At 35.1% G+C, this 27,944-nt stretch overlaps 1 protein-coding gene across 1 annotated transcript in view; it reads right to left on the reverse strand.

Annotated features, from left to right (window-relative positions):
* LOC150094889 (bestrophin-4-like) overlaps positions 1-27,944 on the reverse strand; it is a 93,817-nt gene that overhangs the window by 1,876 nt on the left and 63,997 nt on the right. Inside the window, exons 7-9 of the mRNA XM_090411145.1 lie at positions 26,251-26,403; positions 18,515-18,595; positions 10,859-11,010 (exon numbers count right to left, since the gene is read on the reverse strand). Of these exons, the coding sequence (XP_090267271.1) occupies positions 10,859-11,010; positions 18,515-18,595; positions 26,251-26,403 (386 nt within the window). The remainder of the gene's footprint in view (positions 1-10,858; positions 11,011-18,514; positions 18,596-26,250; positions 26,404-27,944) is intronic.

The raw sequence follows: 27,944 nt of genomic DNA on the forward strand, positions 1-27,944 counted from the left end.
CAGTGGTCTCTCACTGGGTGATGAAATTCATCTGCCACCTAAAGACTATTACAAGAATCCATGCCTGTGGAGGATTCGAACCTGCAGCCTGTTGGTTGAAGAGTGGATACGCTAACCATCAGCCAACCAGACCATCTGCCATTGATTTTTACTTCTTATTAAATCTAGAATATTCTTCTACTGCTAACATGGTAGATAAATCCATGATAAATAAATATTATTTTAATGATATTATTTGAGTATATAAAAAGAGTATATTTTGTGAAGAATCTGTATGTAATAAGGAAAATTAATAGTCATTTTTGTAGTTGCATATTTGAATTACTAAACAGCAATTAAACCTTTTCTGACACATAAACTTATATAGTTTATGTATTCTTTCATTGGGCAGAGAGGACTGTGAAAGTTTAAAATCAAATTTCACTCATTATGAACCACAGGAATACTTTTTATAGTGGTTTACTGTAGTGGATTTCTTTTAAAATAGCATTATATCTATGGGAATTTGTTTAGGATATTTTGATATCTTAAATATCTTTGATATCTTGTTATAGTGAATTTGTTATAATGGTCTCCGTTATTGTGAGAGCTGACTGTGTATGCTGGAGGAAACTATCCAGCCATGAACAGTGATTAAGGTGTATATCCACACCATCCAGAGTAAATCTCCATAGCTGAAGTATAATAGTAATAGATTAAAATATAGGGATGTGCTGAATATTTGGTTTTGCTTCAGTATCCAGCCAATTTGGCATGTTTTTCATATATTTGACTTAGGCCGAATCAGTAGAAAGATTCAGTATTTGGCTGAAGCTGAAAAATTCCTATTACATGCATCATAATAGATGTAACCAATTGGGGAAAAGCTTCACCTTATCTTGTGTGACTGTTCAAATTGAAGGGTTTCCAAGATAATGAGTAGACTTATTCTGCAGTACAATTTCTCAGAAAATTTCTTCAGAAGCTAGAAATATTTATAAAGAAACCAGACATATTCTAATCCAAAAAAATGCTGAAAAATTCATTTTCCTACATCATAATTTATTGCAAATTAATTTTGATTATTAAGTCCATAATTATTCTCTATATTTCACAATATAAAGTTCTGTTAATATATTTTTTTTTTATTTGAAGAAATAAGTTCAATATTCTTTTCTGATTTTTATGCTGTTTTGTTTTTTAAATACAGCGTTCTCTATGAAATTAAATGACAGTCTTATTATATTGAAATGGAGAATATTATGCATCGATCTATATTTTATAGCCAAACCTAGAAAGAAAGTGAAGTTGTGAAGTTTCAAAAATTTAACAAGACTGGAATTGGAGTTACCTTGGCTTGATCTCTGCCCAGCAACCCATGTATTTGTCTTTTATTAGTCCATTGATTAAGTTTTGACAAAGTTCCAAAAAATTTACAAGAAGAAATGAAAATAAAAATTCATTCAATGCTATAATTAAGTTATATCAAAATTAAATTCATCATAAGAGATCTCTCAGGGCTCATAATAAAATATTAAACTATAGAGCTGACAAGTTTATGTATATAAGACATTGTGTTAGGGAATATTACAGATACACATATATTTTATGCCAAAATATGGAAACAAATAAAAGTAAGAAATATACAAAAATGTTCATTTAAAATTTTACTAGAAAGTTTATGAGAAGGTTATGTTCTTACAAATTGGTAAATTTTTCGAATCTTTTAAGCTTTTTTCTACATTTGGCTATAAAATGTGGATGGATTCATAATATTCTCCATTTCAATGTTTCACTTATTTCAAATTGATGCATTATGATTCTATACTTAAATACTTGATAGTTATTATATTTAGAGAAAGCAAATTTTTATTTTCTCTTTATCAAAGAAAATGACAAAAAATGAAAAAACTTTTAGCAATTTTGAAATTGCTAAAAGTTTTCATTTTAGCAATTTCAAATAAATGGAAATAGAAGATATTAAAGATATGTGCTCATTTTGTAACCTGAATATACATATATAGAAACTTGGAGAGTTTTGAATAAAGACGAGAGTTTACGAGAATACAATCTTTAGCATCGTAGTTGCCTTGTTTGCACTACTTAAGAAATATGAATGTTTCTTAAGTAACGTATAAATGTGGATTGATCTCTTTATTTTACAATGCTGAAATGAATACATTTAAGCTCTTTGCTGATAATTACTCTTAACGCTGATGCTGTTCGCTTATTCATTCATTTCATTCATCTTTAAGGCCCACCTTTCCTAACTGGGTTGTGGAGCGGCAACTGCAAGAGGAACTTCCATTGGTCACGATCCTCTGCCACCAAGCTCAGGTGTTCTGGTGGGACTCCCAAACGTGTCCATCCAAGGTTTTGGATATAATCTATCCAGCGAGTCCTTGGCCTCCCACCTTCTGACTTAGAAAAGAGGGACTGCTGAGGGAGCCTCTCTTGTGGCATTCTGACTAGGTGCCCGTACCAACGTAACTGTGATCTCTCAACACAGAGAAGCAACAGTTGAGTATTGAGGGTTTCCCAAATTGCAGAGCTTCTGACTCTGTCTAGTCTTGTCAGTCCCACAACCCATCGAAGGAACCTTATTTCAGCCGCCTGGATTCGTGTCCACATTCTTTCGGTCATTACCCAACTCTCATGACCGTAGGTGAGGATGGGGACATAGACTGTATTGAAGACAGCTAGCTTTGCCTTCTGGCTTAACTCCCGCTTCAATACTACCGAACAGCCAAGCTCCTGCAATATTACGCTTGCTGTCTGAGTATCTAGCTCTTCGTCCCACTTTCCATCACTCGTGAATATGGACCCAAGGTATTTAAACTTCTCCACCTGCCTCAGCGGGACTCCACTGACATGTAGAATGCACTGAGATGGTTGTCTTGAGACCACAAATTTTTCAGTTTTTCAGAATGAAGAACTGATCTTCATTCCGGCTTCTGCACAAACAGCTACAAACCTATACAGGGTCTGCTGGAGGTAATTTGCAGAAGAGCTAAGCAGAACTAGGTCATCTGCAAAAAGCAGATGTCCAATTCTACATCTTCCAATTCTGACACACTCATTGCCTTGTTGACTGTGTCTATCAATCCAGTCCATAACTATTATGAAAAGGAGGGGTGATAGAACACACCCTTGGCAGAGGCCAACAGAGACTGTGAAAGGTTCAGATTTTGTGCTGTTTACCCTGACTCAAAACTCCGGGCATTCATACAGGGACTTGATGGCAGCTAATAGTTGGCCATCCACTCCATACTCCTGTACCACTTGCCAAAGCTTATCCCAAGGAACCGGTCATATGCCTTCTCCAAGTCCACAAAACATGTGTAAACAGTCTTGGCATATTCCCAAGATTTCTCAAAGACTTGCCTTAAATTGAAGATTTGGTTCAGTTGTGCTTCTACCAGGACAAAAGCCACATTGTTCTTCCTGGAACTTGGACTCAACTATGCTCCTGCACCTTCTTTCCAAGCACCTAGCATATACTTCCCCAGGCAGGCTGAGCAGAGAGATACCACGATAGTTGCTGGAATCTCTCTGGTCTCCCTTCTTGAAGACTAGTATTATTATGCCTGTCTGCCATTGCTTTGGTGCTCGTCCGGATATCCAAGCAGCCTGACACACTCGAGTCAGCCAGAGAACCCCATCTTGATTTAAGGCTTTTAGCATTTTGGGCTGAATTTCATCATCACTAGGAGTCTTGCTTGATTTTATTGTTAAATGGACCTCTTCTGCTGTGAGACTAGTCATCGTCCTGATCTGCACCTCTTGAATGTCCACAACTGCTGGGCCACCGGGGTTAAGAATGCTCTCAAAGTATTCTCTCCATCTGTAGAGGATATCCTTCTCGGTTGTTAAAAGTGCACCATCAAAGGCCTTAATTGCCCTTGCTGTGCATGATTTCCTCCCTCAAAGGCGGCAGATGGTCTGCCAGAATACTTTGTTTGCATTTGCATAGGATGAGTCTAATCTTTCTCCAAAGGATTCCCAAGCCTTCTGCTTTGCTGTCTTTATTGCCTCAGCAGCAGCTTTTCATGCCTCAGTGTACCCGAAACACATCTCAGGTGACCTGACCCTAAGCCATGTTAAATAGGCCTCCTTTTTTACCCAGACAGCTTTAATACATTTGAGCTCTTCACTAATAATTACTCTTAACACTGATGCTGTTCACTTATGAAAAATAAATTCTCTGAAACAGAATTGCTTTGATATTGCATGAGGATTCTTATCATTTTAAGGTTTCTGCCTGATCTCTGAGAACCAGCAGTTCAAAACAGCTGTCAGTCCAGTGAAACCTTACGGGTGCCTCGACAGCACTTGTGTCTTTTAATTAGTACAAGCTAAGTTAACTTCGATGCCCAAGATTATATTCTCACATGCTTTCTAGTCAGTTTATGAAACTTTCAAAGTTTATGAGTTTATGTATGTGCGTATATATATATATATATTATTGAAATTAGGATTTACTCGGGATGTATACATTTTTAAAATTAAATTTACCTGACTAGAACCCAAGAAAGTATAACAAAAACCTTTAATACATCATGACTAGTTTCATCGGTGCTCCGACTTCTTCAGGTGAGAAATAAAAAACATAAGACATAAAAATAATAAGGTAAAAAACATGGACTTTCCAGCTTAATAAAAAGTAGAATAGTAACAGTCATATTTGAATAGGTGACTGGGTGCTACCTTTGGCATGAGAGTTGAATTTGTGCGACAGCTAATTTTAGAGCACCAGTACTGGATTACTGCGCTATGGGAATCAGGCAAATTGTAGCTTAGATTGTTGTTCAAATGTGAACGGTCAAGAACCATTTCTTTTAATTCGATAATTTTTCTTTCGAATTCATCCTTGCATATATATAAATTAGTAGTGCTTTCCCAGTCAATTTGATGTGGCTGTTCTTCAAGGTTAGAGTTTGCCGAGAAGAGGACATGACTGGAAGGGGCGCTCGCTCATGTTCTACTGTAAGAGATGTCACATCTATGTTCCTCAAGACGAAGTGAAACAGATTTATCTGTCTGGCCAAAATAAGTTCGACCACAGTTGCACAAAACTTTATAAACACCAGGAAAATGCAGTTGGTTGTGTTTTGGTCGACTCAGAAAAGAACAAAGTTTTGGCAGAGTAGTATAGTTTGCCGAGTTTGTTGGTCTTTATGTTGAATTTCTTCAAAATCTTAGCTAGTTTTGAGGTAAGAGAGCTGATAAATGGTAACTGTATATGAGTGATAGGGTTGGAATCATCTTCTTGTCGAGGATGTTGGTGTGGTCTCAAACATTTAGTGATGTTACGAGATGAATATCCATTATTTAAGAAGATGTTTTTCAGGAAGTTAAGCTCTGTTTGAAGGTCTTCTTCTGTGGAAGTGAGACATCTTGCTCGATGGGCAAGGGTGGAGATGATGCCCAGTTTCTGAGGAGGGAAGTGATGAGAAGAAACCATGTAAATATCTATCAGTGTGGGTGGTTTTTCTAAAAATTGAAAATTTAAGACAGTCAGGTAATCTGTTGATCTTTAGATCCAAGAAGGGGAGAATGCCGTTAATCTCTAGTTCTGATGTGAATTTAATGTTCTGATGTTGGTTATTTAAATGGTTTAGGAAGTTTTGCAGTTCCTCTAAACTATGTCCCCCAGATAAGGAAGACGTCATCAATGTAGCGTAACCACAGTTTAGGTTTTAAAGTAGCTGAAGAAATAGCTTTCTCTTCAAAATCTTCTAGAAAAATGTTAGCTAAGACTGGGCATTGTGGGCTGCCCATAGCTAACCCACTAGTTTGTTTGTATATTTTATCTTCGTAGCAGAAATAGCCGGAATTAATGCAGTGAGTTAGAAGAGCAAACATTTTTTTTAGAAACCTTGTCCTTAAGAAGTGTCAGAACTTCATCTGTAGGTACATTTGTAAAACAGAGATACCATGTCAAAACTCACCATTCTGTCAGAGTCTATAAGATTCAAATTTTTTATTTTTGAGATGAAATCTTCAGAGTTTTTGATGAAGGAGGATGAATTGGCAACTAAATGTTTTAAAGAAGCTGCAAGATACTTAGACAGATTGTACGTAGATGAGTCAATCCCTTGCACAATAGGTCTTAAAGCAGTGTCAGCCTTATGGATCTTAGGCAAGCCGTACAACCGAGGAATGAGGGGATGGAGAGAGAGCGGAGAGAGATGGTCTTGTGTGTCTAGGAAGTTCAGAAGTTGATTTCAGAAGATTGTTTGTACGGTTATGAAGTTCTCTTGTAGGATCACTTTCTAGCCTAGAATACGTATTAGAACTAAATAAGTTGTTAATCTTTGAACAGTAGTCAGCTTTGTCTAAGATTACAGTTGCATTCCCTTTATCAGCAGTTAAGATAATAATGTCATTGTTGTTACGAAGTTGGTGTATTGCTTTCCTTTCTGTCGGCGATAGATTATCTGTAGGATGACGACTGTTGTTTATGGTAAAGATGGCATTGATCCTAAGTAGATTCGCAGTTTGTTTTGGTAATTGTGCAGCTGCCTTTTCAACTTTCGTAAGAAAGAGTTTGTTAGGAATGTAGGTCGGAGAAGGAACGAAGTTAAGTCCCTTTGAGAGCACACTAAGTTCCGCAGGAGAAAGTGTGTGAGAGGATTTGTTAATCACAACATTTTTTAAATTTTGTGAGTTGATATGGGATTGGGGAATTTGCTCCTGTTTAAGTTGGTTGAATTTTCTGATAAGAATTAATTTGTTGGAGAGTTGCGATCTAGAAGCATGGAGAGAGCTCATGTTTTTAATATCAATCCAGGACCTGTTATCTAAAGATGAACTTAAGTTATTTTCTAAAGAATCTCTTTTGCAGAACAAAGAAGCTGATGTGGACTTGGTATCTGCAATTATTTCATATAAGTCAAGTTTAGCCTTGTGATAGATATTATGAGCACATTTAGTGCAAATCGATTCTTTGAAATCTAAAAACTTTGGGATGACAGAGTGAAATTTGCATCCTTTTAAAAAAACTAACCTATTAATAAAAAGTCCAATTTTGACCAGAGTTTTTTCATAATCCTTGATAAGATGTACGTTAACCTCGTCAGAAGGTAGATAAATATTATTGAAATTAGGATTTACTCGGGATGTATACATTTATAAAAATAAATTTAACTGACTAGAACCCGAGAAAGTATAACAAAAATCTTTAATACATCACAACTAGTTTCATCGGTGCTCCGACTTCTTCATGTGAGAAATAAAAAACATAAGACATAAAAATAACAAGGTAAAGAACATGGACTTTCCAGCTTAATAAAAAGTAGAATAGTAACAGTTATATTTGAATAGGTGACCGCATGCTACCATTGGCATGAGTTGAAATGAGTTGAAGACAGCAGTCATTGTCCTACAGATAATCTATCGCCGACAGAAATGAAAGTAATACACCAACTTCGTAACAACATTGACATTATTATCTTACCTGCTGATAAAGGGAATGCAACTGTAATCTTAGACAAAGCTGACTACCATTCAAAGATTAACAACTTATTAGTTCTAATACGTATTCTAGGCTAGAAAGTGATCCCACAAGAGAACTTCATAACCATACAAACAATCTTCTGAAATCAATTTCTGAACTCCCTAGACACACAAGACTATCTCTCTGCTCTCTCCATCCCCTCATTCCTTGGTTGTACGGCTTGCCTAAGATCCATAAGGTTGACACTCCTTTAAGACCTATTGTGGAAGGGATTGACTCACCTATGTACAATCTGTCTAAATATCTTGCAGCTTCTTTAAAACTTTTAGTTGGCAATTCATCCTCCTTCATCAAAAACTCTGAAGATTTCATCTCAAAAATAAAAAATTTGAATCTTATAGACTCTGACAGAATGGTGAGTTTTGACATTGTATCTTTGTTTACAAATGTACCTAAAGATGAAGTTCTGACTTTTCTTAAGGACAAGGTTTCTAAAAAAATGTTTGCTCTTCTAACTCACTGCATCAATTCCGGCTATTTCTGCTATGAAGATAAAATATACAAACAAACTAGCGGGTTAGCTGTGGGCAGCCCTCTATCCTCGGTCATAGCTAACATTTTTCTAGAAGATTTTGAAGGGAAAGCTATTTCTTCAGCTACTTTAAAACCTAAACTGTGGTTATGCTACATTGATGATGTCTTCCTTATCTGGGGACATAGTTTAGAGGAACTGCAAAACTTTCTAAACCATTTAAACAACCAACATCAGAACTAGGGATTAACGGCATTCTCCCCTTCTTGGATCTAAAGATCAACAGATTACCTGACTGTCTTAAATTTTCAATTTTTCGAAAAACCACCCACACTGATAGATATTTACATGGTTTCCTCTCATCACTACCCTCCTCAGAAACTGGGCATCATCTCCACCCTTGCCCATCGAGCAAGATGTCTCACTTCCACAGAAGAAGACCTTCAAACAGAGCTTAACTTCCTGAAAAACACCTTCTTAAATAATGGATATTCATCTCGTAACATCACTAAATGTTTGAGACCACACCAACATCCTCGACAAGAAGATGATTCCAACCCTATCACTCATATACAGTTACCATTTATCAGCTCTCTTACCCAAAAACTAGCTAAGATTTTGAAGAAATTCAACATAAAGACCGACTATACTACTCTGCCAAAACTTTGTTCTTTTCTGAGTCAACCAAAACACAACCAACTGCATTTTCCTGGTGTTTATAAAGTTTTGTGCGACTGTGGTCGACTTTATTTTAGCCAGACAGATAAATCTGTTTCACTTCGTCTTGAGGAACATAGATGTGACATCTCTTACAGTAGAACATGAGCGAGCGCCCTTCCAGTCATGTCCTCTTCTCAGCAAACTCTAACCTTGAAGAACAGCCACATCAAGTTGACTGGGAAAGCACTACTAATTTATATATATGCAAGGATGAATTCGAAAGAAGAATTATCGAATCAAAAGAAATAGTTCTGGACCCTTCACATTTGAACAACAATCTAAGCTACAATTTGCCTGATTCCCATAGCACAGTAATCCAGTACTGGTGCTCTAAAATTAGCTGTCGCACACATTCAACTCATGCCAACGGTAGCACGCAGTCACCTATTCAAATATGACTGTTACTATTCTACTTTTTATTAAGCTGGAAAGTCCATGTTTTTTACCTTGTTATTTTTATGTCTTATGTTTTTTATTTCTCACCTGAAGAAGTCGGAGCACCGATGAAACTAGTTGTGATGTATTAAAGGTTTTTGTTATACTTTCTCGGGTTCTAGTCAGTTAAATTTATTTTTATAAATATGTATATATTATTTTTTTTTTTTCCCCATGTGGTTGCATGATTAGGTGAAATATTATTACACCGAATATCAAGGTTCCCTGGAAACTGCATGAGAGAGTGTGAGCAAGGAAGTGAGCAGTAGGTTTTTTGCATGGAGGGTTGGTAAGTAGGATCCATTGTGAATAATCAAAAACAACTACTTAAGTTTCTTTTGATTATTAAATAAAATTTTCATTATTAAAGACCTAAATAAGCTCCTATCTTATGGTCTCTTTTTTATGACCGAATATTCATTGCATATAATGGTAGATAGATATTTATTCTCCAAATTTGCAGCTAATGGCTTATGTCTCATGTTGAGGCAACAGAGGTTTGCCTTCCAGAACCTTGAAGTGTTCTTCATCTTCCCCTTGTGTGCCTTGCTCATTGGGCTGTCTCTCGCAGCCTAATAATTGACTTCACAGAAGCTCATTTAAGACATAGTTAATCTATCTACTTAAGCTGTGTTTTGTCAGTTATCTGTCTTGTTGTTGCATAGGATAAGTCTAATCTTTCTTCAAAGGATTCCCAAGCCTCTGATTTGCTGTCTTTACTGCCTCAGCAGCAGCTTTTCATGCCTCAGTGTACCAGAAACGCATCTCAGGTGACCCTACCATCTCCCCATGAACCTGGCTAACTCATCTTCATTCAAAAAGCCCTAATAAAATGCTCATGTTCTACATAGGATATGAGCCCAGATTTTTCCATGAAAAGAACATCATTGTTGTGAACTGGGGTTTAATTTCAATCCACTGATTTTTTTTATCACATAATACATTTTTCCTCACAGGCTTAATTATTCTGTCATAATTTAAACAATTTTTCATTAGTCCTTCTCATTCTTTTTCACTGATATTTTTCTGTTGATTCTAAATTTAATTCATAGTTTTCCAAATCTTGCTTGCTTCCTGATTCAATAGGTAGCTTAGTCTATTGAATAAAAAGACCAGCCACCGATTTTCTGTTTGTAGTTAACTGCTGGCATAACAGTTATCAGATAACAGTCTTTTTCATAAAATGTTTGTCATGAGAATCGATGAGCAATACTCTATAGACATAAACACAGTACTGAACTTATTTCTGATGTAGTTTCATGCAGAACATGAAATTTCATGCTTCTGTTGATCTGGTGAAGCTGACATGATGCAGTTTTCCTTAAAATACTACCAGGAATTTGAGTTTATAATGAATTGTTTCTTAATTTTAATGCTTCAATTCCAGCCTGCAATTTATATCAGTTCAGTTCTCCTTTTCACTGTACTAGCCTTCTTTACACGCACGTTTCACTGCTTCAAGATGCAGTATGCTCTAAGCTCTAACTTATTGTCTCACATTAGATGATTTTGGCCACTCAGTCTAAACAATAAAAATAAAAAAACTTAAGCATTAAATATAAATATCCTAATGTGTTATTTTGCTTGAAAGTGCAATCCTTTTATTTTGATATACTGAAGAGATAGAATTATTAATTATGACACTTAATAAAAAAATGGAAATACAGTAAAAAGACATAATTCATAAGCTTTCCAGTTGTTCTTTGTAAAAGAATAATAAAAAAATTACATACTGCAAGTTAAAAGCAGATCCAAGTTGAGGATTTTGTTGATTGTTAATTGTCAACTTGTTGTGCGGTAACTGTGGTTCCATATTTCCCCAGAATGCATCCTGAGTTAGTTTTGGATGCTTTGAATGTAAATGATCTACTATCAGGAAGGTAACCTGAAAAAAAAAAGACATTATAGTTTAGCAAAAATATAACAGTTCAACTGTAGTACTCACACATTGTTTCCAAATGTCAGTAATCGTGCAAATTACAGTATCAATTAAGTAGTCTTTTAAAAACATAAAATAAATTAAAGATACCAAAAAATTATATACGTGTTTTAATCATTTGTCCAAGTAAGCAAACAAAGTTTGCACCTGAAGTATTTTCAGGACTGGGCAACTTATACATAGAAGCTAATGATTACACATCACTTGCCTTAGTATCCCATAATGCAAAGCACATGTCTGCAAGGATATGTGCTTTGCATTATCGGATACTAAGACAAGTGATGTGAAGTCATTAGCTTCTATGTATGAGTTCCCCCAGTCCTGAAAATACTTCAGGTGCGATCAGGTTGGTATCTTTAATTTATAGCATAACCAAGTGGAAAAACTTCCAACAAAACATGTTGGAAGCTTGAATCATACTTCACAGTATGATTACACAGAAGTTCAGTACCATACCACTAGCATCCCTTGTAATGATAATATAGTAATCTCCCAATCAATTAATCACATTGTAAATCAAGTTAACGATCAGCTAATTGAGGATATGGTTAACAGCAGGTACAGTTGCATGGTGTATCAGAAGTCAGTTGACATGATAATCCATTTAAATTTTATTAACTGAGGGTTTGTTTACTCGAAGTATAGATAATTAAGCGATTACTGTGATTAATGATGGATTATGAAAGTATGACATGATGAGTACTATAAGTTTAAATAAGAACAAGCCCTTTAATTTAGGTTTTTTTTTGGGGGGGGAGTGTGAAAGTCATTAAAATAAGGTAAAGTGAGGTGGACAACATTTTATAGTTAAAATGTTATAATTTCAAGATAAGTTGCAGCACATGGGTTTGGATGTCAGGTTGGTCAAATGGATTCAGGATTGGCTGTCCAATAGGTATCAGAGAGTTGTGTATGGTGAGGCAGTTTCAAGGAGGCAGAGGATTACAAGTGGGGTCCCACAGGGCTCAGTACTGGGACCTATATTGTTTAACCTTTATATCAGTGACATTGTCAGTGGATTGCAGGGGGATATTCAGTTGTTTGCTGATGATGTGAAGCTGGGAAGGGTTATTAGTAACAGTGCAGATGTGGTAGCCCTGCAAGAGGATATGAATAAGCTAGATATATGGGCAAATGATTGGGGGTGTCAGTTTACTGTAGCAAAATGTAAGTTCTTGAGGTTTGGGACACTGCATACTCTATTGGAGGAGCTCTACTCCTCCAATACAGGAGTATCAATCTGGGGTTAATGATTGATAGAAACCTGAAATTCAGGTAACATATTGCAAAGGTGGTGAAGGTAACACAGAGGATTGCTGCAATAATGCAAAGGACGCTGACCTGCAGAGATAAAAGAGTTATCATTCCATTGTATAAGATCCTGATCAGACCACACTTAGACTATTGTTCTCAGATTTGGTTCCCAGGATTTAAAGGGGGTAAATTAACTGTGGAAAGGATACAAAGGCGGATAACAAAGATGGTTTCACTACTGTACAATGTTAGTTATGAGGATCGGCTGAGGGAATGTGGACTTGCAAAAGAGTTTCTTGGATAAAAGAAGGAGAGGTGATATGATTGAGACTTTTAAACTGTTGAGAAGTGGTTACAGGGTTGACACTGGGGAGTTCTTTTGCTTGGTTGAACAGCGGGAAGGAGTGATGACAAGGGGCCATCCCTGGAAGTTATGAAAGGAAACTGTGAGCAAGAGGGTGAGGAGTGGTTTCTTTGCATGGAGGGTGGTTGAACCATGGAATGCATTGCCTGATAGAGTGGTGAGAGCGAGAACGGTCAATGAGTTTAAGAAGTGGTATGATAGACTTTGTGTTTCCTAGGAGGGACCTCCCACGATGAGTCTTGATGACTTTGGTGTTTTTTCTGGGAGGGACTGACTCATCGCGGGGGAGGTCCTGAATAATAATAATAAAGAAAAATATAGTAAACCACAAAACATTTCTGATATATCCACTGTTTGAAGTGAAAAGAGAAAAAAGTGGAATAATGAGAAACTATTAATATGCATATATGGCAAAAACTTTTTTTATTGAACTACAAGTATTGCAGCTTACTCACTGAGACCATATTAACTATGTTATTGCCATGTTATTCTTAACAGAGTTATTCTGCTTAAGAATAACTAGATTGAAGTGAAACATTTGGATGATAATAAGATACGCATTCCTTTACAGTTTGAATAGAACAATAACACTTAGTTATTTCTAACATATCTATGTTCATAGTGAAGAATTTATGGAGACACAAACACATGTTGGAGTAATTACTTTATTTATTATTAAGAAAATAATTCTTGATGTTTCAACCTCTATATCAAGGTCATTAGGAAAACATATGTATAGAACACAAGCTACATTACACTACACAAAAGTAAGATAAATCTAAATACTTTGTTAATCATTTATCCTAACCTGACCTCTGGTGGAAAAAAAAATTATAATTAAAAATAATAATAATAATAGATAAAATATATACAAAAATATAAATTAAGAAAATAAAATAAAATTTTATTAATTCAGTATACTAATATACAGATTAAAAAAATCTCCAAATAAATAAAAAAAGTTCCATAGCAGAACTACATTAAACACACTTCTAAAGTCCTCTTATATTACTGTTTTCTTGTGTTGGGGTTCTGCCATTATGTTTTAGATGCTATATAGATTGTAGATGGTTCCTCCAGATTCTTGGAATTATTAATCCACTTTTGTTTAGGCATGCCATAAATTCTGGAAGCGTGGGCATAATGCAGTGATAGCTTTTTAATTGTTTCCTCTGGCCACATGATCACTGACTTGATTAATTTGGTGGTTTTCTTTTTGATGCAGTTTGTAGGATTTTAGTTAACAAATTGGTACGTGTTGTGGTCAGATACCAATTGGTTCATTTTTTCAAGGTATGCTGTCCGATCAAGAATGACAGTAGCATTGCCTCTATCCACTTTGGTAATAATGATGTCTTGGTTATTTTCTAGAGATTTAAGGGCTCGTTTTTCTGCTTTGGTTAAATTGTAACTCAACTGTTTATTGGAATTTAGTATGTTGGATGTTTCGATCCGTATTTTATCAGTATATTGGAGGGGAGGAATTTTAGACCTCTTTCTGTGATACATGGTCTAGTTTGTTTACTGATTTTAGTGAAATAGCATAGTTTAAGCCTTTTTGCAGAAGCGAGAGTTCTCCTTCGCTAAAATTATAGCTGGACGTATTGATAACAATCATCCATTCATGGTGGTTGTTCCTTACTTTGCTTGTTCATGATTGGCTGCTCCATCATTGGCTGTTCCTCTGAACATGGCATCCAGATTGTCTATTGTTTTCTTGTTGTTTCAGTCTTTGGAACTTTGCTATTACTTTTTCTTTGTTTTTACAATATCCCAAATATTGGGATTTCTATAGCTCGATAGCTCTAATTTTAGTTGTAGAACATTGTTTTGGGTAGCTGATAGATTTTTACATGGCTCATGGATTTGTTCTCTCAACATGGCTTTTTCCATACAGGCATAAAGAAGGATCACTTTGGCTGAAGTAAACTTTTAAGTTTAATGCAGTTAGGTATCAAGTTGCTGTCTCTACATCATTTTAGAAAGGCTAATCAATTAATTAATGTGGAAACATGTATTTCCATATTTTTAACAGGGAAACTGCACAAACATATACAGTTGACAAGTGAGATTGAAAACAATAACTCTCTTCCTTTTCTAGACACACTTGTCACGTCTTCCCTTGGGCTGCCTTTCATTCACTGTCTACTGCAAATCTACACACACAAAAGTCAATACATATATAAAATTTCATACCCCTCCATCCATCTTAAAATCTATGGGTCATCAGCACCCTCAAACATAGAGCACTAGCAATTTGCTCCAGTGAGCAGGATCTGAACAAAGAACATAAAATTATTAGCCAAACATTTATAAAAAATGGTTACAGCAAAAAAACAGTTCACAAGATCCTCCATAATAATACCATTAAAAGCAAAAAAGATTACAAGAATGCCATAGCCATACTATACATTAGGGGAATATCAGAAAATATAGAACTTCAAACCTCCTGCAAAACTAAGAAGTATACTCTACATAAAAATATAACGGAAAAACTCACGTAGAAAAATTATTTAATGGTATAATTTTCGCCCGTGTGTCACAGGCATCTTCAGTACAATTAGGCACAAAAATTAAACATTAACTGACAATTCCAAAAAGCGCCACCTAAGTAGCTGGTGTAAGATAACTAAAAAGGTCAATAACTTTCCTAAAAAAAAAAAAAAAAAAAAAAAAAAAATTAATACAATAAAAAGTTAGGAAAGATTAGCTGATTTGTAAAGTACTATCTCCCATAAAGGGGATAGACGTAAGCCGTCGGATCTGTTTAAGTTAGGAGAATGAAGTAGAGTTTCACATGCTTCTTTATAAAGGCGTTCCATGAGAAACTGACTTTTGTGAAGAACTCTTGTCTTTTTCCAATGAACTCTGTGTCTAGTGAAGATGGCATGTTCTGCAAGTCCAGACTTTTCAGGTTTAAAGTATTCAATATAAGATTGATGTTCTTCTAGCCGAATGGAGGCAGATCTTCCTGTTTGTCCGAAATAACATAATCCACAAGAGCACGGAATCTGCTTCATTAAAAGAACTTTGAGTAGATTTAATATGTCTCCCTCTTCAAACACAGAGGAAATAACGCGCATTACCATCCCTTATATACAAGGCATCAGTGAACGTATAGCAAAAATTTTAAAACCACTGAATATTTTTGTTGCCTTTCGACCTTTTAGAAAAATCTCCACCTTTCTCGCTTCTCCAAAGGACAAGCTTCCACATCTCAATCATCCAGGTGTCTACCAGAATAAGAAAAGATGAACATAAATGCCATATTAAATTCCTCCACTATGGTAAAACAAAACTGTCAGATCATGCATTTCAAACATGTCACAGAATCAACTGGAAAGGCACCTAGTGTCTACACCACACCAAAACCCGGTTTGAAAGGAAGTTCAAAGTAGCCTGTCAGATGCTAAAACATCATCTGAATCTTAACAAAAATGATGGATTAATAATTTCAGGATCTCGAGCACCCATCTGCAATCTATATACCATCTAAAACATGATTGCAGAACCCAGCCACAAGAAAACATTAATATACGGACTTCAGAGATGTGTTTAATGTAGTTCTGCTGTAAAACTTTATTTGTATATTAGTATACTGATATGTATAAAAAATTTATTTTATTTTCTAAATTTGTATTTTTGTATATACACTATTTAATTGATTATTATAATAAATTTAGTTTAATCCTTTATCCAAGTGTGAGCAAACAAAGTTTGCACCTGAAAATATCTTGAGGACTGTGGGGTAAGGTAGTACAACTCCGGGCAACTCGTAGCAAAGATGGACTAAGCTAGGAGTGATGTTAGCTTGGTCCATCTTTGCTACGAGTTGCCCGGAGTTGTACTACCTTACCCCACAGTCCTCAAGATATTTTCAGGTGCAAACTTTGTTTGCTCACACTTGGATAAAAGATTAAACTAAATTTATTATAGTCTAACCAAGTGAAAAATAAACTTTCAACATTATTATTATTATTCAGGCCTCCAAGGAGTCAAAAGACTCATCGAGGGAGGTCCTTCCTAAGACATAAAGTCTGTCAAGACTCATTTTTATTATGTTTTAATTATAATTTTTTTCCTCACAAGTCATGCTATGCTAAATGATTAACAAAGTATATATATCTTACTTTTGTCTAGTGTAATGTAGCTTGTGTTTTATACATATGTTTTCCTGATGACTTTGATATAAAGGTCGAAACACTGTGGGTTATTTTCTTAATTATGAGTAAAGTAATTATTCCAACACACTGTGTTTGTGCCTGTTGCATGTCTACAGTGTTCCATAAATTCTTCACTATGAATGCTGACCACCATGTAATATTAAAAGAAAGAACTAACATATCTATAGCTTTTATTATTTTTATTATTACTCCCACACTCAAGAAGCTGAATGGCCTATAGCAAATAAATGCTCTGTTTGTAGAGATAAACATAAAACTCTCCAATTCCTCCAGATTACATTCAGAAGACTGTTTAATTGACCCTTTGATTGGAAAGATCTCATTTTAAATCCTGCCTAGAATGTGAAGACTTTTCATTTGAAGGTGGGTTTGCTGATTTTGTACAGTGATTTCAGATAATATACTTCCCACATGCCTTTAGTATACTCTAAGGTGTAATTTCAACTAATTCTGATCCCTCATGCCATCCAGGTTATGACTTTCACTCTACCATACAATCCACTGCCTGTCGTTGTGGTCCTAATGTGTATGAGGTTGTGGAAGAACAGAAGTTGTATCTGTGACTGTAGCAAGAGACTTTCAATCAGAAGGTTGGAAAAGTTTTAAGGGATCAAAAAATCTTTAAATTAACTAGTGTGTATTAAATAAACTATTTTATAGATATCTTCTATATCTTTTCATGTAAATAGCATAACTATTCTTGAGTCAACAGGCTCTGGGTTCATAGTCCACTATGGACATGGATGTATGTATGTGAATATCTGTAGACAATAGATAAATTTCATTACCTAATTTTAAGATGATCAGCCTGCTTATTGGAGGTCTGAGGTTGCTTGAAAAAAGTTCCATGGTTGGTGTTAAGAACATGGCTTCTAGATTATTTAATCTTAGTCATGTCTATAGTGTTAATACTAATGTTCTAGGTTAACCTTTAGTGAGTATGGTTTAAAAAAAAAAAAAAATATATATATATATATATATATATATAAAAGACAATCTTTATTAAACTCAAGGAGCTATACAAGTTCGTCCAGGGCCAGCTTTACAAACATCCCTACTCACAGTGGAATTCGAACACACCTGTTGGTTCAAGAGCAGGTATGCTATCCACTTGTAATTAAAAAATAATTTTTATTTTTTTTGGATTATCTGTGTCTTCTACCAAGATAACAAAAAAAAATGCCATGATGAGATGTATCATCACAAGGTGTTGATAACTTTGTAGTGGTCATTTACACTGTAACACATTTCTGATAATGTCTGAAGAAAGATGAAATGTCACAATCTTCTAATTGGTCTTACTTTCTTCATACACTGTTTTGTTGTTTTTCTACATAGGATAAGCCAAAAATTCCATTTACATCATGTCTGGCACCCATTATTGGTATTTTAGATGGCACATCACTCTAGTGTGATGTTATTCAGTAAGCATGTTACAGATGTTAATACAATTACTTTATAATTATGGTTATTCCAAAGCATTTGTATGTGCAGCATAAGTGGCATGCATCCTCCTTTCTTTAGAATTTTCAAAGGTTATAAAACTTTTATTTGATTATAAATTTTATTACTTGAATGTGAGGCATGAAAGTAGCTAGTTTCATATTTCAGATTTAAACTCAAAACAGCATTAAGTTTGTAAACTTACTTGAACATTTCTTTCTAAGCACCATCCCAATTCAAAGTCATCATCATCCTCTCCATATGGATTTACTAGCTGTTCTGCTACCTAAGATAACACAATCAAATTTTTTTAAAAAAATATAACATTATGCAGATTATTTTAGACAAATGCTAGTAAATGAATATGTATAGTTAAAAATATGCAATTTAGATGTCATTTCCAATTTATTGTCACTGATAAAGATTAAATGAAATTTGAAAAGAAGCTATATTGATTACTCTGAGCAAAATATTGAAAATTTTCATTGTACCTTGTGAGTGATTCATTTTGAGCAGCTTCATTTGAATATGAGCCTTAATTTCCTTATTTCTGCCAGAGAAGGGAAGAAATCCAAATGTAAATTTAGAAAGTGATATTTTGCAACCAGTCGCTTCACTTTGTATGCTTATATCACATCTTCTACAAGATCTCTGTAATTATTACTTTTAACAGACTAAAAATTGGCAGTAATTATACTGGTTTGAAAGCATTCTATGCTACTTTTTTTTTTCAATACCATTTAAATTGTCAATAAAGACACTCAGTTCATATGAATAGGAATTTGTGAGCTAATTAAAATGCCTCTTTTTTTTTGCATTGCTTATTGTTGAGAATCCTCACCATTCTTTATTTAAAGCCTTAATAAAATTTTCATCAAACCGAGTTTGATGTAGAGTAGTGACAAGAAGACACATTAAACTTAAAACAAGAGGATATGAAATGCTTTTTCCCTCTGGCACCAGACTCCTTTGAACAGCCATTGTATTCATTGTAGTTAATGTATATAAGAAGCAAAGCCACATTATCATACAGCATCATCTTGTGGATATCGTATGCTGCTGTAATAGGGATATTTATTTGTAATTTGTAAGAAACATAGACTTCAGACTAAGCTTTCAAGGATCTATAAGCCAGTTCCATTAATTGGAATTCTTGCTTTCTCTCCAGCATTTCATTTATCCATTAGCATGATTGCAAAAGTCACTACCCAACTTGCTTATATTTGCAAATACCATTTTTTGAGGAAGTTCCAACAAAGGAGTACCATTGCAGTCTGGACTTGAAGATTTTACCTTCTGTTCTGGTAAGGTTCAGATTTTCCACAAGGGCATTTAGCTCCCCTTAAGTTTTAAAATGAGGTGTTGTACAACTGGCTGTTAAATCTGGATACTGTTCAACCATTACAGTTGTCTTGTACTGGTCTCTTGGCTAATGATAAGTTCAGGCATTTTATTACATGTTTTGATTTGCAGGAAAGCTGGAGAAGTTGTTAAACAAAAGCAGCAGACATTTGCATGGTCTCTAAGCTATCTCCATACTACTGAGATAGCAAATGCCAGTGACATATTATTGTTCCTAAATATTGCACACACCTTCTGTAACATTTGGGGCATCTAGTTCTTGTCCTGATCTCCCGCTTTATATCAAAGTTACAATGATATGCATTATTGAACAGAGGAGTGAACACACTTTTGTTGTAGATTTTTAATGTTACATCACCACATATGCATATTATCAGAATGAGTTTGTACTGTTAACATCCTTACAAGACTAACTACAACATCAGACTATGATCATGCAGTCTTTCCTTTTTGCATCTACTCTAGAATGCACTCCATCACTTTAAATACATAGCACCAGTTTAGAGAAAGCAAGTACTAAGTGACATGGGTGCAAAATCAAGCTGGGTGCTCAAAGGAGTGCCATATATTTGCCTCTTCTTGCTATCCATGTTTGTGTAGTCACAGCTTGTGAATGAATCTCTCTCTCTCACACACACACACACACACACACACACATGGTCAGTGATAGTGGGTATCAAATAATGTGATGATTCAACCTACAGTAGAGTATTGCTGTATGGCAGAAAGTTAAGAAAGAAAAACTCATTAACACTGAATTTGAAGACTTGCAGATTATAATCTTTAGAACGTATGTAAGAGAGAGAGAGAGAGAGAGAAGACTGTATCAAACAGCAGCAATAGAAAAAAGAAATGAGGAGGAAGAAAGTTTTGTTCTGAGTTTGACGACTTGAAATATGAAGGCGTTTTGATTAGTTGCTGCATGTGTTTTAACAGATTTGGTATCAAATGGAGGAATTAGTAATGCTAATTCTGAAGTGACTATGGAAATATTTGTAGAAATGCAAGCAATGTCTGAAAATGTATGTAAGAGGGGACAGAATGAATAGATGAGAGAAGATGTTAGGGAGATCTCCCCAAATGTAAAAACAGTATTCAGTGATTGGACAGAGTTGTGATTTGTATAAGAGTTAATGTAAAGTTTCAGAGGAAAATTAATGTCTTGAGAAAAGAGAAAACTTAATTTCTTGGATGTTGAGGAGATGTTATTTGTAATATGTTTATTATTTTTATTATTATTGTTATTATCATCATCTTCAGACCTCATTGGAGTCAAAGACTCATTGTCATATAGCAGGAAAGATTGGATGATCAGAATCATCCAAGAAGAAAGATCTCACCTTGTCCAGAGATTTGAGTATTATCAAAGGTGAGATGAAGAATTTTTTTTTTCAGAGAAATAAAAAAAGGTAATTGTTTTACTAGTATTAAAATTAACAAATTTATCAGATTTCCATCGAAGAATGGTTGGAAATTAGAATTCAGGATTGTAAAAGTTGATTTTCTGTTTTGCCAACACGTGGCCGGAAGAAACAATCAAAAAATTAATACCGCAGTATGCCTGCGCACCCAGAATTTATGGCCTACCAAAAGTACACAAAACAAACACACCATTACGTCCTATTGTGGAAAGAATTGACAGTCCGAATTACTACTTAGCCAAAAAATTAGCTGCCACGCTCAAGGAATTGGTTGGTCATTCCCCTTCCTACATAAAAAATACACAACAATTCATAAACAAACTCAACGACCAAGATCTATTAGTCAGCTTTGACATAACTTCCATTTTCACCAATGTTCCAATCAATGATACTATCCTACTCTTACAGAACATATTTCCACACGACATCACGGCCCTCTTTGCCCATGTACTCCGCTCTGGATATTTCGTGTGGCAAAACAATTTTTACCTTCAAAAAGAAGGTACCGCCATGGGCTCTCCACTCTCCCCTCCAATAGCGAACTTTTATATGGGAGATTTTGAGCAACGAACTCTAGAATCAGCATGCCTAAAGCCCAAATTTGGCTCGGATACGTCGACAATATTTTCGCCATTTGGCCCCACGGCCGCCAAGCACTAGATACATTCCTTAGCCACCTGAACAAACAACACGAACGCATCCAATTCACCATTGAAATAGAAAAAAACAACTTTCTTCCATTCCTAGACACGCTTGTCACAAGTCTTCCTTCAGGCTGTCTCTCCTTCTCAGTTTATCCCAAACCTACACACACATAGGCCATTACATACACAAAACTTCCTATCACCACCCAACACAAAAACTAGGGGTTATAAGCACCCTTAAACACAGAGCTCAAACCATTTGTTCAACTGAACAAGCTCTTAACCATGAATATGAGACCATCAAATATACCTTTATAAAAAATGGATACAGTATAAAAACCATTCACAAGATCCTCCACAAAGATACCACTAATAACAAAAAAGATTTCAAGAATGCTATTGCTATACCATATGTTAGAGGCATTTCAGAAAAAATAGACAGAACACTACACAAATACAACATCAAAACCACCTTCAAACCCCCGACAAAATTAAGGCACCTACTCAATTCTTCCAAGGATCCCCTGCCATACTTAGCCCACCCAGGGGTTTACAAAATAGATTGCACTTGTAACATACCGTACATAGGGGAAACAGGACGAACCATCCCAATCAGAAAGGATGAACACAAACGTCACATAAAATACCTCCATTTTGGAAAAACCGGCCTTTCTGACTATGCACTCCAAACATACCACAGAATTGACTGGAAAGGTACCAAGTCCCTACACCGCACCAAAACCTGGTTTGAGCGTAAATTCAAGGAAGCATGTGAAATGTTCAAACATGATCCAAATCTGAATAAAAATGATGGTCTAACAATCCCAAGAATGTGGAGGACCCATCTACAACCTTCATAGCAACCACAAAGAAAAATCTCAATACAAGACCCAGTGAAGTTTCCCCCCCCCCCCCCTTGAACATTCAATAGCAACCTGGACAAATCCAGAAGATAATCGTAATATAACTGTATAATTCCAGAAGAAGCCTAGTACATGAGGACTTTAGCAGAGTTTATTGTAGTTTTTATTTATTTATTTATTTATTTTATTTTATTTTTTTCCACTAGAGGGCAGTCTAAGAAAAAAGATTAGTTAACAACGTAGATGTAATTTACTTGTGTAGTGTGCAACAGCATGTAGCTTGTTCTTATACTTCTGAGTGTATCCTTCTGAAGATGACCTCAATACAGGGGTTGAAACGTAAAGTTATTATTTTATTTGTAATCAGTAAAATAATCTTTTTAACACGTGTGTTTTGTTTCCCTAATGTAATTAATATGAATTTCAAGCTTTATTGTAAATAGAAAAGGATGATTGAGATTTTGATGAAAGCCAATTGCAATATGCTAGCGTCTTCTCTTATACAGCCTTAGCATACTTCAGGAAGAACATACACTTACGTGTAGGCTGAAAATTGAAACCGGACTAAGAAATCATGTGCCTATACTATGCCAATAAAATTGTCTCAGTGATGCATTGAAAGCAAGTGTTTGGATTAGAAGACTGAAAACAATAACCAAGCCTAGAAATGAAGCATAGCAATCATGAACATTGCCTCACTTGGCTCTAATGCAAGACAATGTGTGAGTGAGAGCCTTGTGAGTGTTGCTCCTGAGAAAAGAAATCAACTCTAGATTGGGAGTTCTGAATTGCCTAGAAGACCCTACCAAGGAATGCATCAAGAGAGTACTTGAAGAGTAGTTTGGGTTTATTAGTATTCTGGTAGATGTTGGAACAATTTGTGTGAAAGCATTGGAGATTTCAAATGCCTCAGCATCTCTTTTTGCTGGATCAGTGCAGATGGAAAAGAAGAGCCAGTGAGAGTTGTGAACATTAAAATTTTCAAGATTTACAACTTGGCTTATAAGAACTAGAGAAAATCAAAATTTAAAGAAACAAATTCAAAATTTTTGAGTGGTTGGTAGCAAAAGGAGAGTAATAGACACAGTAAATAAATTTAACAGAATGGGATGGAGCATAGAGAGAGAGAGAGAGAGAGAGATTTAGTAAAAGAATATCAAAAAAGAGGAGATTATAAGTTGGAAACTTTTGACATGGTATATCATAGTGAGCATGTGCACAAATTCCATCTCTGAAATGAAAAGTCAAAGTGTGTGTTGCTGGGAAAGCTGAGATGAATAATGGTTGGAGAATTTGAGTTTCTGTTAGTAAAAAAAAATATGTTTGTGGTTTCATAGATCGGAGACTGAAATTGACAGTTACCGTCACTGTAGTTGGATTGATGAAATACTTATATTTGCAAAGTGAATCTTGAAGGTTCTTGACATTGTCAGCATCCAGGAATGCGTTAGCAGAGCTAATCTCAGATGGTATGGTCACTTAAATAGAATGGGAGAGGAAAGATTAGCAAAACAAGTGTTCTCTGCCAGGTTGGCAGGAAAACGACCCAGAGGAAGACCAAGATATAGGTGGATTGATACGGTACAAAGTGCCGTAGATGATAGAAATATAAGATCTGATAATGTTGGAGTCTTGACAAGTAACAGACTGATTTGGAGGAAAATTGTAGATAGGAAGTTAGTAATGATGTAATTTTTTCATGTAGTACTGTCATATCCTGTACACCCCTTGAGGGTACATGGCAGGAATTTGATGATGATGATGATGATCTTGAAGGTTTGGGGATGTTTTGTTTTTTTAAATGTAATTTTGTTCTCTTTGCTTGACTTTTCATAGCTTTTGTTTAAGCTGATGTCTGATTGTGAGGGACATTGAATATTATATTAATGGCTTTTTAAGCTATATATGAAAAATTTCAGCTACCTCTTCTATAATTCGTTGCCTCAGCAGTACACCCCCCCCTCCCTATACACACATACTACTATTACACCGCATCCCTACAGCTATATACATTTGACAGAATAGTGTTAGCAAGATTGTTCACTAGCTGATCTGCTAAGCTCCTGAAGTATTATTATTAGCTCCAGTATAGTATACCATCTGTGGAATTATCATTTTCAAACTGAATTATTGAATGAAAGGAATGTTGACTGCCTCCAAGATGTCTGCAGTAATTCTGAAAATATCACATATATTGTTTTTTGAAAGAAATGTAAAAAAAAAAGAAAAGTAAACCATAGTGTAAACATGGTTAGCTGCTGCTTCAAGCTTCCATTAAGCAAAATGAATGGTTATTACACTGGGTGATGAACTCATCTACTCCTAATGATACCTACTTCCATAGAGGCATGGCTTTTCCTCTGAGGAGTAGGGACACTTCACCTCAACTCAAGCCCTTCATTAGCTCATCCCTAGATAGTTTCCTCCAGTCTGTTGGTTTCATGCCAATTTGTGGGGGGGGGAATATATCTAGAGTTACTATCAGGTCAACCAACTTGAAGATGCTTGCAGAGAATTTCATTGTTGCAGACTAACTGGACTTTGTTGAAGTTTAGTGAACTCCATGTTATGGTGGTAAGAACATCAGTTCCATTAGCATTTTAGACTTTTGAGGTTTAGCTCTAGACATTGCAAATCATGCAGTTCATTTTGATTATACCAAGAAGAATATCATTAGTCCTCCTTTAGATCCACATATTTAAAGAAAAGAAATAAAAAAATTCAGAATGGCTGTTGGTATTAGGGGATGATAGAGAATATTAAATAAACCTGATAGAGAGGTACAGAGAGAGAGAGAGAGAGGGTTGCCTTTTAGAGTGTCATTGTGCTAACAATTTAGTGCTGCTGATTTCTGCCAAACAAAAAGCATTTTCTTAAAGCTATGGGAAGGTGGAGCAGTACAGATATATTTTTTTTTTGTATTATTCACATATAATTATTTTAAAATAATTTTTGCCCAAGAGCAAATTTAAGTGTTGTGCTGTGTTATCTTCATACAGTATTTTTCCTATCCTGATTAAGCTGTCTTCTAAAACATCCATTGTTTTCAGTCTTCTCTATTTTCTTTGTGTAGCCTATTCAGGAATGAAAAAAAAAAAAATGAGCAGTGGTTTGAAAGTTTCTTTGTTAATGCAAGTAGCCTAACAACACAGTTAACAGATCAGATTATAGAGATAACTTTAACAGCAAAAATGTTTTGTGAAAACAGGTTTGCTTGACCATAACAGGCCATGAAAGTTTGACATCTCTGTGCTGAGTTGTTTTGACAATCATTACTGCCTGCAGAAGAATCCAGGTTGTTCAAATCCTGTCTATGAGGGAACGAACTTTATTAAATCTTTTTTAGACAATGCCAAGGATTAGTCAGAAATAGCCAGACTATTTCTGTCTAACATGTGACTGACATACTGCAGACTCTGTGAATGGAATGGAAGATGAAATTGTCCTATTTTTTGGCAGGCAAATTTGTTTTTAACAGGAGATCCACCATCTTTAGCAATGCATTTCCATGCACTGCCTGTATTTCTCGATAATGTATCAGATGTAATAAGTCTTTATATACCTTATCTATTTAAATGAACATTTTTGAAATACTTTCTTCTTAAGCATGTCAGTATTTTCTGTAGTAACAAGATAATTAGATTTACTTACTTTAAGCCATCCAACATAAAAGAAAAACTGCAGAAGTGTGAAGACAGGAATATACAAGTCAATTCCATGTCTAGTATAATGCTGATTAGGATCTAGATATTGACGTCCCATTAATTGTGCAACAAAAAAGGCATATGTTGCAAGTGTAACTACCTAAAAAGAAAAGGAAGAAATGCAATTTTTAAGGTTATGCATATGCAGTTAATGTCATGAAGTAAAGAGAAGCATTCTTTATGAAGACTAATAATACTGCATTTTGAATTTTGAGATTCTAAGTACCTTTGCCTTAACTATTAAGTCTTCTTCTTTCATGTTCTTGTTAGAATCATTGGCCTGTCATGGCTAAGTAAGCTTCATGGAAACACATAATTAATATAGAGCAGTTAATCATCTGCAAATTCTACAATGTTTGCTATCTTCTGTGAAATATGTGTATTTTCTGATCAGTTTGTCTGTCTTGCAGTATCAATAAAACCAGTTTCCTTGGACGGGAGACAGACCCCCCCCCCTCCCCTAAGGAAACTGAGAGAGGATTCTGTTCACCTCGATATGAGAATGTCTAACCTTCAGTTGATTAATGAATCTTATATATAAAGGTTCTTTGCAGTCCAAAGAATATCATTTGTCATCATAACTCCAACTATATTATGAATTATTAACTAGTAAATATCTTTTTATTCATTCATTATAATATAGTGTCATCATTTTTCATCTTAATTCTATGCATCATTTGATTTTACTAAATAAAATTAACCAAGCTAAAAACATACAATAGTGAAACTAAAGTTTCTGATACCAGACTAACTGTTATACCACCTAGGCCTTGTGGTATGGTATTATATATATTATATAGTTAGGAGGCTAACACCATATTCTCCTATGGCATTATAAGAAGAAGATCAGAATTTTTCCAGTAGAAAGGGTTTTTTTTATTGTAAAAAAATTTGAGACAAAAAAAAATTATATGAAAACTATTAATGAAGTATAATTTTTGCCTTAGTATTGAAGGCATCTTCAAATACATTGAGTAATGGAAGATAATTAAAATACAAATAACAGAAGAATTTTAAAAAGTGTCATCATAGCTTAAGTAAAACAATAGCCAGTCCATAACATTCCTAATTAATTAAAAAAAGAGAATAATTAATTAGGAATTAATAGAGGATTCATACAATAATATTTCCCATCGAGGGAATAACCAAAGGCCATCAGATCTCTTCACATTCAGACAATGTAAAAAGGACTTTTAGCTCTGTTTATTATTATTATTATGTGACACCTCCAGGGAGTCCAAAGACTCATCGAGGGAGAGTGTGCCAACAGCATCAAATGATTGATCCCCTTCCAACTGCTAACTTATATAAACATTCTATAAGGAATCTACTTTTGTGTAAGAGCTTGACTTTCTTCCAAGGAGCTCGGTGCTTAGGAGGGATGACATGTTCAGCTAAGCCAAATTGCTCAGGTTCATGGTATTGTATAATACCATGAACCTGAGAATAAATAAATAAATAAATCAGCTAACGCCTGTTTATTCCCGTATATAGGGAGTAGACTAGGCTGTTTTAGCTCTATGTAACTTTTGGAGACTGAATGGGAAGTTCAATCTCCACTGGTACCCAATCAGAGATAGCTTGCCCAAGGCTACTACTAATTAAGCAGCACACAGTGAAGAGAGACGGCTCAACAAGGTC

The sequence above is a fragment of the Typopeltis vanoorti genome, chromosome 21 (genome assembly GCF_054136105.1).
Source record: "Typopeltis vanoorti isolate ZY-2024b chromosome 21, IOZ_Tvanoo_1.0, whole genome shotgun sequence".
Taxonomy (NCBI): Eukaryota; Metazoa; Arthropoda; class Arachnida; order Uropygi; family Thelyphonidae; genus Typopeltis; species Typopeltis vanoorti.